The sequence below is a fragment of the Leuresthes tenuis genome, unplaced genomic scaffold, assembly GCF_036924035.1.
Source record: "Leuresthes tenuis unplaced genomic scaffold, fLeuTen1.0.hap1 SCAF_4, whole genome shotgun sequence".
NCBI classification, from domain to species: domain Eukaryota; kingdom Metazoa; phylum Chordata; class Actinopteri; order Atheriniformes; family Atherinopsidae; genus Leuresthes; species Leuresthes tenuis.
The window spans coordinates 413134-426860 of record NW_027325358.1 but is presented as its reverse complement, the minus strand read 5'-3'; the positions used below and the strand labels follow the sequence as shown (position 1 = coordinate 426860).

At 48.4% G+C, this 13727-nt stretch overlaps 1 protein-coding gene across 1 annotated transcript in view; it reads left to right on the top strand.

Annotated features, from left to right (window-relative positions):
- Positions 1-13727, top strand: part of LOC140305235 (echinoderm microtubule-associated protein-like 6) — a 44620-nt gene that overhangs the window by 12902 nt on the left and 17991 nt on the right. Inside the window, exons 16-28 of the mRNA XM_072383995.1 lie at positions 906-999; positions 1074-1174; positions 1267-1469; positions 4178-4289; positions 4369-4496; positions 6184-6325; positions 8053-8205; positions 8285-8416; positions 8585-8673; positions 8757-8924; positions 9007-9208; positions 9298-9424; positions 11796-11874. Of these exons, the coding sequence (XP_072240096.1) occupies positions 906-999; positions 1074-1174; positions 1267-1469; positions 4178-4289; positions 4369-4496; positions 6184-6325; positions 8053-8205; positions 8285-8416; positions 8585-8673; positions 8757-8924; positions 9007-9208; positions 9298-9424; positions 11796-11874 (1730 nt within the window). The remainder of the gene's footprint in view (positions 1-905; positions 1000-1073; positions 1175-1266; positions 1470-4177; positions 4290-4368; positions 4497-6183; positions 6326-8052; positions 8206-8284; positions 8417-8584; positions 8674-8756; positions 8925-9006; positions 9209-9297; positions 9425-11795; positions 11875-13727) is intronic.

Genomic DNA, 13727 nt, shown 5'->3' with positions numbered 1-13727 from the left:
ACATAACCAAGAGCAGAGCTGAGCTAAAGGACCAACAACAGCACAAACATAACCAAGAGCAGAGCAAAGCTAAAGGACCAACAACAGCACAAACATAACCAAGAGCAGAGCAAAGCTAAAGGACCAACAACAGCACAAACATAACCAAGAGCAGAGCAAAGCTAAAGGACCAACAACAGCACAAACATAACCAAGAGCAGAGCAAAGCTAAAGGACCAACAACAGCACAAACATAACCAAGAGCAGAGCAAAGCTAAATGACCAACAACAGCACAAACATAACCAAGAGCAGAGCTGAGCTAAAGGACCAAAAACAGCACAAACATAACCAAGAGCAGAGCAGAGCTAAAGGACCAACAACAGCACAAACATAACCAAGAGCAGAGCTGAGCTAAAGGACCAAAAACAGCACAAACATAACCAAGAGCAGAGCTGAGCTAAAGGACCAACAACAGCACAAACATAACCAAGAGCAGAGCTGAGCTAGAGGACCAACAACAGCACAAACATAACCAAGAGCAGAGCAAAGCTAAAGGACCAACAACAGCACAAACATAACCAAGAGCAGAGCAAAGCTAAAGGACCAACAACAGCACAAACATAACCAAGAGCAGAGCAAAGCTAAAGGACCAACAACAGCACAAACATAACCAAGAGCAGAGCTGAGCTAAAGGACCAACAACAGCACAAACATAACCAAGAGCAGAGCAAAGCTAAAGGACCAACAACAGCACAAACATAACCAAGAGCAGAGCAAAGCTAAAGGACCAACAACAGCACAAACATAACTAAAAGCACATCAACAATAACTTTTACTCTGAAAAGATGAAGAATAAAAAATCTACCCGAATACAGCCGCTCATGCTTCTGATCTTCTGTTAATGTCTTTCCTCTTCGTGTCTCAGCGGACGGGAAGAGTTTGGTCTCAGTGGGAATTGATGAATTTCACTCCATCGTCATCTGGGACTGGAAGAAAGGGGAAAGACTTGCCAAGGCCAGGTAAGCACACCTGGATTCTTTTATAATGCAAACCCCTGTAGTTTCACTCTGAAACACTCTGCTCTGTCCTGCAGGGGTCATAAAGATAAAATCTTTGTGGTGAAGAGTAACCCCTTCAGGATGGACAAACTGGTGACTGTGGGCATGAAGCACATCAAGTTCTGGCAGCATTCAGGTGGATTTCAACCCATTCACCTGAGAAACAGCTGCTATAAATGTCCACGGACAGCTGGACAGCTGTTGGGTCTGTCTGCTCTTATCTCACAGGTGGCGGTCTAACGTTTAAACGGGGGATCTTTGGGAATCTGGGGAAGCAGGAGACGATGATGTCGGCGTGTTACGGTCGATCCGAGGAGCTGGTCTTCTCCGGAGCCACGAACGGAGATGTTTACATCTGGAGAGACACAACGCTCATCAAGACCATCAAAGCTCACGATGGCCCCGTGTTTGCCATGTGCTCCTTGGACAAGGTGAGGCTCCATCCATCCTTCATCCATCCATCCTTCATCCATCCATCCTTCATCCATCCATCCTTCATCCATCCTTCATCCATCCATCCTTCCATCATCCATCCATCCATCATCCATCCATCATCCATCCATCCTTCTATCATCCATCCTTCATCCATCCATCATCCATCCATCCATCCATCATCCATCCATCCATCCTTCCATCCATCATCCATCATCCATCCATCCTTCATCCATCCATCCATCCATCCATCATCCATCCATCCTTCATCCATCATCCATCCATCATCCATCCATCCATCCATCATCCATCCATCCTTCATCCATCATCCATCCATCATCCATCCATCCATCCATCATCCATCCATCCTTCATCCATCCATCCTTCATCCATCCATCCATCCATCCATCCATTTATCATCCATCCATCCATCATCCATCCATCCTTCTATCATCCATCCTTCATCCATCCATCCTTCCATCATACATCCTTCATCCATCCATCCATCCATCATCCATCCATCCATCATCCATCCATCCATCATCCATCCATCCTTCATCCATCATCCATCCATCATCCATCCATCCATCCATCATCCATCCATCCTTCATCCATCCATCCTTCATCCATCCATCCATCCATCCATCCATTTATCATCCATCCATCCTTCATCCATCCATCCTTCTATCATCCATCCTTCATCCATCCATCCTTCCATCATACATCCTTCATCCATCCATCCATCCATCATCCATCCATCCATTTATCATCCATCCTTCTATCATCCATCCATCCATCCATTTATCATCCATCCATCATCCATCCATCCATCATCCATCCATCCATCCATCATCCATCCATCCTTCTATCATCCATCCATCCATCCATCCATCCATTTATCATCCATCCATCCATCCATCCATCATCCATCCATCCATCCATCCATCATCCATCCATCCATCCATCCATCCATCCAACATCCATCATCCATCCATCCATCCAACATCCATCATCCATCCATTTATCATCCATCCATCCATCCATCCATCATCCATCATCCATCCATCCATCCATCCATCCATCCATCCTTCATCCATCCATCCATCCTTCCATCATCCATCATCCATCCATCCATCCATCATTCATCCATCCATCCATCATCCAACATCCATCCATCCATCATCCATCATCCATCCATCCATCCATCCATCCTTCATCCATCCATCCATCCTTCCATCATCCATCATCCATCCATCCATCCATCATCCAACATCCATTCATCCATCATCCATCCATCCATCCATCCATCCTTCATCCATCCATCATCCATCCATCCTTCATCCATCCATCCTTCCATCATCCATCCATCCATCCATCATCCATCCATCCTCCATCCATCCTTCATCCATCCATCCTTCATCCAACATCCATCCTTCTATCATCCATCCTTCATCCATCATCCATCCATCCATCCATCATCCATCCATCATCCATCCATCCATCATCCATCCATCCATCCATCATTCATCATCCATCATCCATCATCCATCCATCCATCCATCCATCCATCATCCATCCATCATCCATCCATCCTTCATCCATCCATCCTTCCATCATCCATCCATCCATCCATCATCCATCCATCCTCCATCCATCCTTCATCCATCCATCCTTCATCCAACATCCATCCTTCTATCATCCATCCTTCATCCATCCATCCTTCATCCAACATCCATCCTTCTATCATCCATCCATCATCCATCCATCCATCATCCATCCATCCATCCATCATCCATCCATCCTCCATCCATCCAACATCCATCCATCCTTCATCCATCCTTCCATCATCCATCCATTTATCATCCATCCTTCATCCAACATCCATCCATCCATCCATCCTTCTATCATCCATCCATCCAACATCCATCCATCATCCATCCATCCAACATCCATCCATCCATCCTTCTATCATCCATCCATCCATCATCCATCCATTTATCATCCATCCATCCTTCATCCATCTATCCTTCATCCATCCTTCTATCATCCATCCATCCATCCTTCTATCATCCATCCATCCATCCTTCTATCATCCATCCATCCATCCTTCTATCATCCATCCATCCATCCTTCTATCATCCATCCATCCATCCTTCTATCATCCATCCATCCATCCTTCTATCATCCATCCATCCATCCATTTATCATCCATCCATCCATCATCCATCATCCATCCATCATCCATCCATCCATCCAACATCCTTCCATCCATCCATCATCCATCATCCATCCATCCAACATCCTTCCATCCATCCATCATCCATCCATCCATCCATCCATCATCCATCCATCCATCCTTCATCCATCCTTCATCCATCCTTCATCCATCCATCCATCCTTCTATCATCCATCCATCCATCATCCATCCAACATCCATCATCCATCCATCCATCATCCATCCATCCATCACTACACTTTGACAATGTAAAAATGTGACATAATAAGAATAACATTCTTTTCTAATTTGGAAAATATTAACGACTTCTTTTCTTTATCTACAGTAACTTAAGTTTTTGGTAAATTAAAAATGTGACTTTTTTTAATTTGAGCAGCTCTGACAAACCTAAACGACTTTAGAGCAAAGAGTAAACAGGATAAAAGTGTGAGTGATGAAGCCCGTTTCATCTGTGTTACGTTTGCTGTCCAGGGTTTTGTGACGGGGGGGAAGGACGGCATCGTGGAGCTGTGGGACGACATGTTTGAGCGATGTTTGAAGACGTACGCCATCAAGAGAGCCTCGCTGTCGCCGTCCTCTAAAGGTCTCGCACCCCTCTCACCTTTGCGTGTCAGGCTGTCAGCGTCTGAAGCGTTTGATGAGTCGCTGTGTTTTCCCATCAGGTCTGCTGCTGGAGGACAACCCGTCCATCAGAGCCATCACTCTGGGCCACGGCCACATCCTGCTGGGAACAAAGAACGGAGAAATCCTGGAGATCGACAAGAGCGGGCCGATGACGCTGCTGGTTCAGGTCAGACTGACATTTCTGCACATGTAAAAGTTCACTTCTGAGAGCTTGGCCCTTTGGTCCAAACTCCTTTACGGCCCCTGAATCAGCAGCACAGCTCCCCATAAAGATCATTTTTACCTATTTTGCCCCAAACAGCCGGCCAGGAGGCGTTGGATTGGAGGCACTGCGGCACAAACTGTTCCTTCTGCACTTCTTCTGTTTCAGTGAATCTTAACAAAATAAAAAAGTTTATATAAATATGCTTTTTGAAGCATTAAAATAGCTTATTTTAATTAAACATTTCCATAATAATAGATTAATCTTTTATATCGTTTGTTCTTATCTGACTTTAGAGACATAATAAAGTTTATCATTATTATTAATTCAACACAGCTGAAGTTAATCTTCCATAACTTTCCACCACATGAACCGCTAACAGACCCTCCTGACTTTATGAAGTATGAGACACTGTTTGTTTCCAAAACCAATAAAGTTATATTTGTGATTATAAGTTAGTTAATAACTTAGCGTCATATTGTTTTTTGTCAGTATTATACTTTTATTAGGGCCTCTCTGGGCCCCTCTTACTCAGGGGCCCCTGGAATCCTTCTATTTCCCCCCCTTTTCGGCAGCCCTGTCCTGAATTTGTTTTTCTCGGGTTCCTCAACCATGTGTTACCCTTTAGCTTTCCTTTTTAAAATGTCAAACCTCATCTTGGTCTTCCAGTCCACAGGAACCGTAGCAGTGAAAAAGTGTCTCAACAGAAGCTTGTTCATCATCTCGGGGTGAATCTCTTCCTAACCGCCCAGAGACCCCTTCCTCAGCTCTGGATCAGGCTTGACCTCAGACTTCCAACTCCAGAGTTCCTCAGACAGCTCTGGATGGATGGGCAGGTGTTCTCTTACACCTGCGAATGTGCTCAGACTTCAGATCTGATTCATCCCTGTCTACCAGCTCCGTGTTTCTCTGAGCCCAAATATCAGCCAGTGTCATGCAGAACCAAGCCTCTTGGTCCCTGTGGTCCTGCCCACCCAGACAAACACTAAAAGAGAAGTTTCCATTTAGGTTCCAGGTCACACCTGGTCATCTCTGCTCAGTTTACAGTCCCAGAAACTGTGAGGTCCAGAAAGGGTTCTTCAGGTGAATAATGGGAACCTTTAGAGGTACTAAACCTCACATCATCTACTTAATGACAGAGAGGCTAAACTCTGGGTAGATAGAGCTGTGGTGGTCCCACCCTGGAACAAGGTTCCTGGTTTCACTCGTGTTAGGTGCAACCTGGACTTTGCATGTTCCCCCGGTGTCCACATGGGTTTCTTGGGGTACTCCACCATTCAGAAGAGGTTGGGTTAACTGGTGATTCTGAAAAATGAACAAACAGGAAGATACACAAAGTACCAGAAGTCCAGGTGCTATTCTTTCTACCTTTTGGGTGCAGTGGCCTCTGACCCGGATGTCTTGGTGTATTCATGTGTTTGGTTCACGGGACGGTGGGACTCCTTCGGGTTTTGACCATCTGCTCTTGTTCTGGGCCCGGCCCCTGCTCTGTGGGGGGGGTCAACCTGTTTTCCCATCTCTCCCAGGGGAGGTTTATCCCCACTGAGCAGCAAAGCTAATTCTTTAAAGCTGTGCTCAGTGGATGACGACCTGAGCAGAGACAGCATCCACTGACAGGATCGAACGCTAACCGTGTGTGCGCTGTCTCCAGGGTCACATGGAGGGCGAGGTGTGGGGTTTGGCGGCTCACCCTCTACTTCCTGTCTGTGCCACCGTCAGCGATGACAAAACTCTGAGGATCTGGGAGCTGTCAGCCAATCACAGAATGGTCGCTGTCCGCAAACTTAAGAAAGGTGAGACGAGCACCGATAAATGCTTCAGTTTCCCCACCTGTCTCACCTGTCTCACCTGTCTCACCTGTCTCACCTGTCTCACCTCTCTCACCTGTCTCACCTCTCTCACCTCTCTCACCTGTCTCACCTGTCTCACCTCTCTCACCTGTCTCACCTCTCTCACCTGTCTCACCTGTCTCATCTGTCTCACCTCTCTCACCTGTCTCACCTGTCTCACCTCTCTCACCTGTCTCATCTGTCTCACCTGTCTCACCTGTCTCATCTGTCTCACCTGTCTCACCTGTGTTATCTGTCTCACCTGTGTTATCTGTCTCACCTCTATCACCTGTCTCACCTGTGTTATCTGTCTCACCTCTCTCACCTCTCTCACCTCTCTCACCTGTCTCACCTCTCTCACCTCTCTCACCTGTCTCACCTGTCTCACCTGTGTTATCTGTCTCACCTGTCTCACCTGTGTTATCTGTCTCACCTCTCTCACCTGTCTCATCTGTCTCACCTGTCTCACCTGTGTTATCTGTCTCACCTGTCTCACCTGTGTTATCTGTCTCACCTCTCTCACCTGTCTCACCTCTATCACCTGTCTCACCTGTGTTATCTGTCTCACCTCTCTCACCTGTGTTATCTGTCTCACCTGTGTTATCTGTCTCACCTCTCTCACCTGTCTCACCTCTATCACCTGTCTCACCTCTCTCACCTCTCTCACCTCTCTCACCTGTCTCACCTCTCTCACCTGTCTCACCTCTCTCACCTGTCTCACCTCTCTCACCTCTCTCACCTGTGTTATCTGTCTCACCTCTCTCACCTGTCTCATCTGTCTCACCTGTCTCACCTCTCTCACCTGTCTCATCTGTCTCACCTGTCTCACCTGTGTTATCTGTCTCACCTGTCTCACCTGTGTTATCTGTCTCACCTGTCTCACCTCTCTCATCTGTCTCACCTCTCTCACCTGTCTCACCTCTATCACCTGTCTCACCTGTGTTATCTGTCTCACCTCTCTCACCTGTGTTATCTGTCTCACCTCTCTCACCTATGTTATCTGTCTCACCTGTGTTATCTGTCTCACCTCTCTCACCTGTCTCACCTCTATCACCTGTCTCACCTGTGTTATCTGTCTCACCTCTCTCACCTCTCTCACCTCTCTCACCTGTCTCACCTCTCTCACCTCTCTCACCTGTGTTATCTGTCTCACCTCTCTCACCTGTCTCATCTGTCTCACCTGTCTCACCTCTCTCACCTGTCTCATCTGTCTCACCTGTCTCACCTGTGTTATCTGTCTCACCTGTCTCACCTGTGTTATCTGTCTCACCTCTCTCACCTGTCTCATCTGTCTCGCCTCTCTCACCTCTCTCACCTGTCTCACCTCTCTCACCTTTCTCACCTGTCTCACCTGTGTTATCTGTCTCACCTGTCTCACCTGTCTCACCTCTCTCACCTGTCTCACCTCTCTCACCTCTCTCACCTGTCTCACCTGTCTCACCTGTGTTATCTGTCTCACCTCTCTCACCTGTGTTATCTGTCTCACCTCTCTCACCTGTCTCACCTGTCTCACCTCTCTCACCTGTCTCACCTGCCTCACCTCTCTCACCTGTGTTATCTGTCTCACCTCTCTCACCTCTCTCACCTGTCTCACCTGTCTCACCTCTCTCACCTCTCTCACCTGTCTCACCTGTCTCACCTGTCTCTTCCCTCTCATCTGTCTCACCTCTCTCACCTGTCTCACCTGTCAGGTGGGCGGTGCTGCGCCTTCTCTCCAGACGGTAAAGCTCTGGCAGTTGGTCTGAACGACGGCAGCTTCCTGGTGGTGAACGCTGACACTCTGGAGGACATGGTGACCTTCCACCACCGCAGAGAGCTCATTTCAGACATCCGCTTCTCCCAAGGTACCTGAACTCAGCACGCAGGTGTGACCTGGGCTGAAGGTGGGCGGTCAGTCACTGACCAGTCAGCTGTGTGTTGCAGATGCTGGGAAGTACCTGGCTGTGGCCTCGCATGATTCCTTTGTGGACATCTACAACGTTCTGACCAGTAAGAGAGTTGGCATCTGTAAAGGAGCAGGAAGCTACATCACTCACATCGACTGGGACTCCAGAGGTGAACTCACCTGTGCTGCTGCTGTGCAGACGCTATCTGTCACAGTCCTATCCGAAACATTGATGTCTTGGTTCGGACGTTTACCTTCTGCACATTAAAAACCTGCTGTTTGTTGCTTGAGCTTCGCACTCGTCCATTCTTCAGGTGTTCCTGATGTTTCATTTGCAGGTAAACTGCTGCAGGTGAACACTGGAGCCAAGGAGCAGCTGTTCTTCGAGGCTCCACGGGGACGCAAACAGAACATCAGCGTGGCCGAGGTCAGAAACAGGTCAGATGTTTGGTTTCAGTTTTCTGAGTGAAGCTGCAGGGATCATGGAGGTGTTTCTGTTTCTGGGTCCAGTTTGAGAAGTTGGACTGGGCCACCTGCACATCCGTTCTGGGTCCCACCTGTGAAGGAATATGGCCGACGCTCAGCTTCGTTAATGCCGCGTCTCTCACCAAAGATCGAAAACTGCTCGCCAGTGGAGATGACTTTGGCTTCGTCAAACTGTTCAGCTTCCCGTCCAGGGTGAGACCGGACCCAGAATCAAACATGCACAGGTGCTGCTGAGCTCATGTGTTCTTCTCACTCCAACTGTTCTTCCCCTCAGGGCCAGTTTGCCAAATTTAAGAAGTACGTAGGTCACAGCACCAACGTGACCAACGTCCGCTGGTCTAACGATGACTCCATGCTGCTGTCGGTGGGCGGGGCTGACGCTGCTCTGATGATCTGGACCAGAGAGCCACCGGGTCACAAAGAGTGCAAAGCTGTGGACAGCGAGGAGTCGGATGACGACACCGAGGAGGACGGAGGTGAGACGGTTCCTCACCTCACAGCAGACGTTTGAGACGTAATTGTTTCAGAAACGACGCATCACAGCCGTGTGATGTTGTGTTCTCAGGGTATGACAGTGACGTGGCTCGGGAGAAGGCGGTCGACTACATCACCAAGATCTACTCGGCCAGCATCAGAAACATGTCAGGAACCAAACCTCACCTGCAGCACAAAGAACTTCCTGTGGAGGAGAGGTACTATGATCACGCCGTCACCCACCTGATGTGGCGTTCAGATTCAGTTTTATTTATAAGGCCCCCAGCAGGCTGGGCCTGTAGCAGCAGAACTATGGGATGTTTCAGGCTCACCTGAGCCATCCCTAACTATAAGCTTTATCAGAAAGGAAAGTTTCAGCCTGATCTTAAAGGTAGAGAGGGTGTCTGCTTCCTGAAGCCAAACTGGCAGCTGGTTCCACAGAGAGGGGCCTGATAACTGAAGGCTCTGCCTCCCATTCTGCTTTTAGGGGCCTGATAACTGAAGGCTCTGCCTCCCATTCTGCTTTTAGGGGCCTGATAACTGAAGGCTCTGCCTCCCATTCTGCTTTTAGGGGCCTGATAACTGAAGGCTCTGCCTCCCGTTCTGCTTTTAGGGGCCTGATAACTGAAGGCTCTGCCTCCCATTCTGCTTTTAGGGGCCTGATAACTGAAGGCTCTGCCTCCCATTCTGCTTTTAGGGGCCTGATAACTGAAGGCTCTGCCTCCCATTCTGCTTTTAGGGGCCTGATAACTGAAGGCTCTGCCTCCCATTCTGCTTTTAGGGGCCTGATAACTGAAGGCTCTGCCTCCCATTCTGCTTTTAGGGGCCTGATAACTGAAGGCTCTGCCTCCCATTCTGCTTTTAGGGGCCTGATAACTGAAGGCTCTGCCTCCCATTCTGCTTTTAGGGGCCTGATAACTGAAGGCTCTGCCTCCCATTCTGCTTTTAGGGGCCTGATAACTGAAGGCTCTGCCTCCCATTCTGCTTTTAGGGGCCTGATAACTGAAGGCTGTGCCTCCCATTCTGCTTTTAGGGGCCTGATAACTGAAGGCTCTGCCTCCCATTCTGCTTTTAGGGCCCTGATAACTGAAGGCTCTGCCTCCCGTTCTGCTTTTAGGGGCCTGATAACTGAAGGCTCTGCCTCCCATTCTGCTTTTAGGGGCCTGATAACTGAAGGCTCTGCCTCCCATTCTGTTTTTAGGGGCCTGATAACTGAAGGCTCTGCCTCCCATTCTGCTTTTAGGGGCCTGATAACTGAAGGCTCTGCCTCCCATTCTGCTTTTAGGGGCCTGATAACTGAAGGCTCTGCCTCCCATTCTGCTTTTAGGGGCCTGATAACTGAAGGCTGTGCCTCCCATTCTGCTTTTAGGGGCCTGATAACTGAAGGCTCTGCCTCCCATTCTGCTTTTCGGGGCCTGATAACTGAAGGCTCTGCCTCCCATTCTGCTTTTAGGGGCCTGATAACTGAAGGCTCTGCCTCCCATTCTGCTTTTAGGGGCCTGATAACTGAAGGCTCTGCCTCCCATTCTGCTTTTAGGGGCCTGATAACTGAAGGCTCTGCCTCCCATTCTGCTTTTAGGGGCCTGATAACTGAAGGCTCTGCCTCCCATTCTGCTTTTAGGGGCCTGATAACTGAAGGCTCTGCCTCCCATTCTGCTTTTAGGGGCCTGATAACTGAAGGCTCTGCCTCCCATTCTGCTTTTAGGGGCCTGATAACTGAAGGCTCTGCCTCCCATTCTGCTTTTAGGGGCCTGATAACTGAAGGCTCTGCCTCCCATTCTGCTTTTAGGGGCCTGATAACTGAAGGCTCTGCCTCCCATTCTGCTTTTAGGGGCCTGATAACTGAAGGCTCTGCCTCCCATTCTGCTTTTAGGGGCCTGATAACTGAAGGCTCTGCCTCCCATTCTGCTTTTAGGGGCCTGATAACTGAAGGCTCTGCCTCCCATTCTGCTTTTAGGGGCCTGATAACTGAAGGCTCTGCCTCCCGTTCTGCTTTTAGGGGCCTGATAACTGAAGGCTCTGCCTCCCATTCTGCTTTTAGGGGCCTGATAACTGAAGGCTCTGCCTCCCATTCTGCTTTTAGGGGCCTGATAACTGAAGGCTCTGCCTCCCATTCTGCTTTTAGAAACTCTGGGAACCACAAGGAAACCTGCAGCCTGAGAGCAAAGTGCTCTGCTGGGGAAATATCCAACTGTGAGATCTTTAAGATGTGATGGAGCTCGGTCATTAAGAGCTTTATATGTGAGGAGAAGAAGCTTAGATTATATTCTGAATCTAACAGGGAGCCAATGAAGAGAAGCTAAAACTGGAGAAACATGATCTCTGCTGTTAGATCTCATCAGAACTCTGGCTGCAGGGTTTTGGATCAGCTGGAGGCTTTTCAGAGAATCTGTGGGACAGAACAATAATAAGGAATTACAGTAGTTCAGTCCTGAAGGAACAGATGCATGGAGCAGCTTCTCTGCTCTGAGACAGGATGTTCCTGATTTTAACAATATTACGAAGGTGAAAGAAGGCAGAAACTGTTTTTTATGTGGGTCAAAGGAAAGGATCCTGGTCAGAAATAACTCCAAGGTTCCTCCTGTTCAGACCTCCAGTGAGCCGAGCCGCTCCACTGCCGGACAAACTGCTGAAGAATAACGTGACCAAGAAGAAGAAAGTGGTAGAGGTTAGTATGTGGAGTCAGGTGAACGTCAGTCTGCCGTCACATGACTTCACCTCTAACTGTAGCATCTAACCCTAACCCTCACCTCCAACTGTAGCATCTAACCCTAACCTCCAACTGCAGCATCTAACCCTCACCTCTAACTGTAGCATCTAACCCTCACCTCTAACTGCAGCATCTAACCCTCACCTCTAACTGCAGCATCTAACCCTCACCTCTAACTGCAGCATCTAACCCTAACCCTAACCTCTAACTGCAGCATCTAACCCTAACCCTAACCTCTAACTGCAGCATCTAACCATAACCCTCACCTCCAACTGTAGCATCTAACCCTAACCCTCACCTCTAACTGCAGCATCTAACTCTAACCCTCACCTCTAACTGTGGCATCTAACCTTCACCTCTAACTGTAGCATCTAACCCTAACCCTAACTGTGGCATCTAACCCTAACCCTCACCTCTAACTGCAGCATCTAACTCTAACCCTCACCTCCAACTGTGGCATCTAACCTTCACCTCTAACTGCAGCATCTAACCCTCACCTTTAACTGTAGCATCTAACCCTCACCTCTAACTGCAGCATCTAACCCTCACCTCTAACTGCAGCATCTAATTCTAACCCTCACCTCCAACTGCAGCATCTAACCCTAACCCTCACCTCTAACTGCAGCATCTAACTCTAACCCTCACCTCCAACTGCAGCATCTAACCCTCACCTTTAACTGTAGCATCTAACCCTCACCTCTAACTGCAGCATATAACCCTAACCCTCACCTCCAACTGTAGCATCTAACCCTAACCCTCACCTCTAACTGCAGCATCTAACCCTAACCCTCACCTCCAACTGTAGCATCTAACCCTAACCCTCACCTCCAACTGCAGCATCTAACCCTCACCTCTAACTGCAGCATCTAACCCTAACCCTCACCTCCAACTGCAGCATCTAACCCTAACCTCTAACTATAGCATCTAACCCTAACCCTCACCTCTAACTGCAGCATCTAACTCTAACCCTCACCTCCAACTGTAGCATCTAACCCTCACCTCTAACCTCTAACTGTAGCATCTAACCCTAACCCTCACCTCTAACTGCAGCATCTAACTCTAACCCTCACCTCCAACTGTAGCATCTAACCCTCACCTCTAACCTCTAACTGCAGCATCTAACCCTAACCCTCACCTTTAACTGCAGCATCTAACCCTCACCTCTAACTGCAGCATCTGACTCTAACCCTCACCTCTAACTGTAGCATCTGACTCTAACCCTAACCTCTAACTGTAGAATCTGACTCTAACCCTCACCTCTAACTGTAGCATCTGACTCTAACCCTAACCTCTAACTGTAGAATCTGACTCTAACCCTCACCTCTAACTGTAGCATCTGACTCTAACCCTCACCTCCAACTGTAGCATCTAACCCTAACCCTCACCTCTAACTGCAGCATCTAACCCTAACCCTAACCTCTAACTGTAGCATCTAACCCTAACCTGTAACTGCAGCATCTAACCCTCACCTCTAACCTCTAACTGCAGCATCTAACCCTAACCCTAACCTCTAACTGTAGCATCTAACCCTAACCCTCACCTCTAACTGCAGCATCTAACCTTAACCCTCACCTCTAACTGCAGCATCTAACCCTCACCTCCAACTGTAGCATCTAACCCTAACCCTCACCTCTAACTGCAGCATCTAACTCTAACCCTCACCTCTAAATGTAGCATCTAACCCTAACCTCTAACTGCAGCATCTAACCCTCACCTCTAACTATAGCATCTAACCCTAACCCTCACCTCTAACTGCAGCATCTAACCCTAACCCTCACCTCTAACAGCAGCATCTAACCCTCACCTCTAAC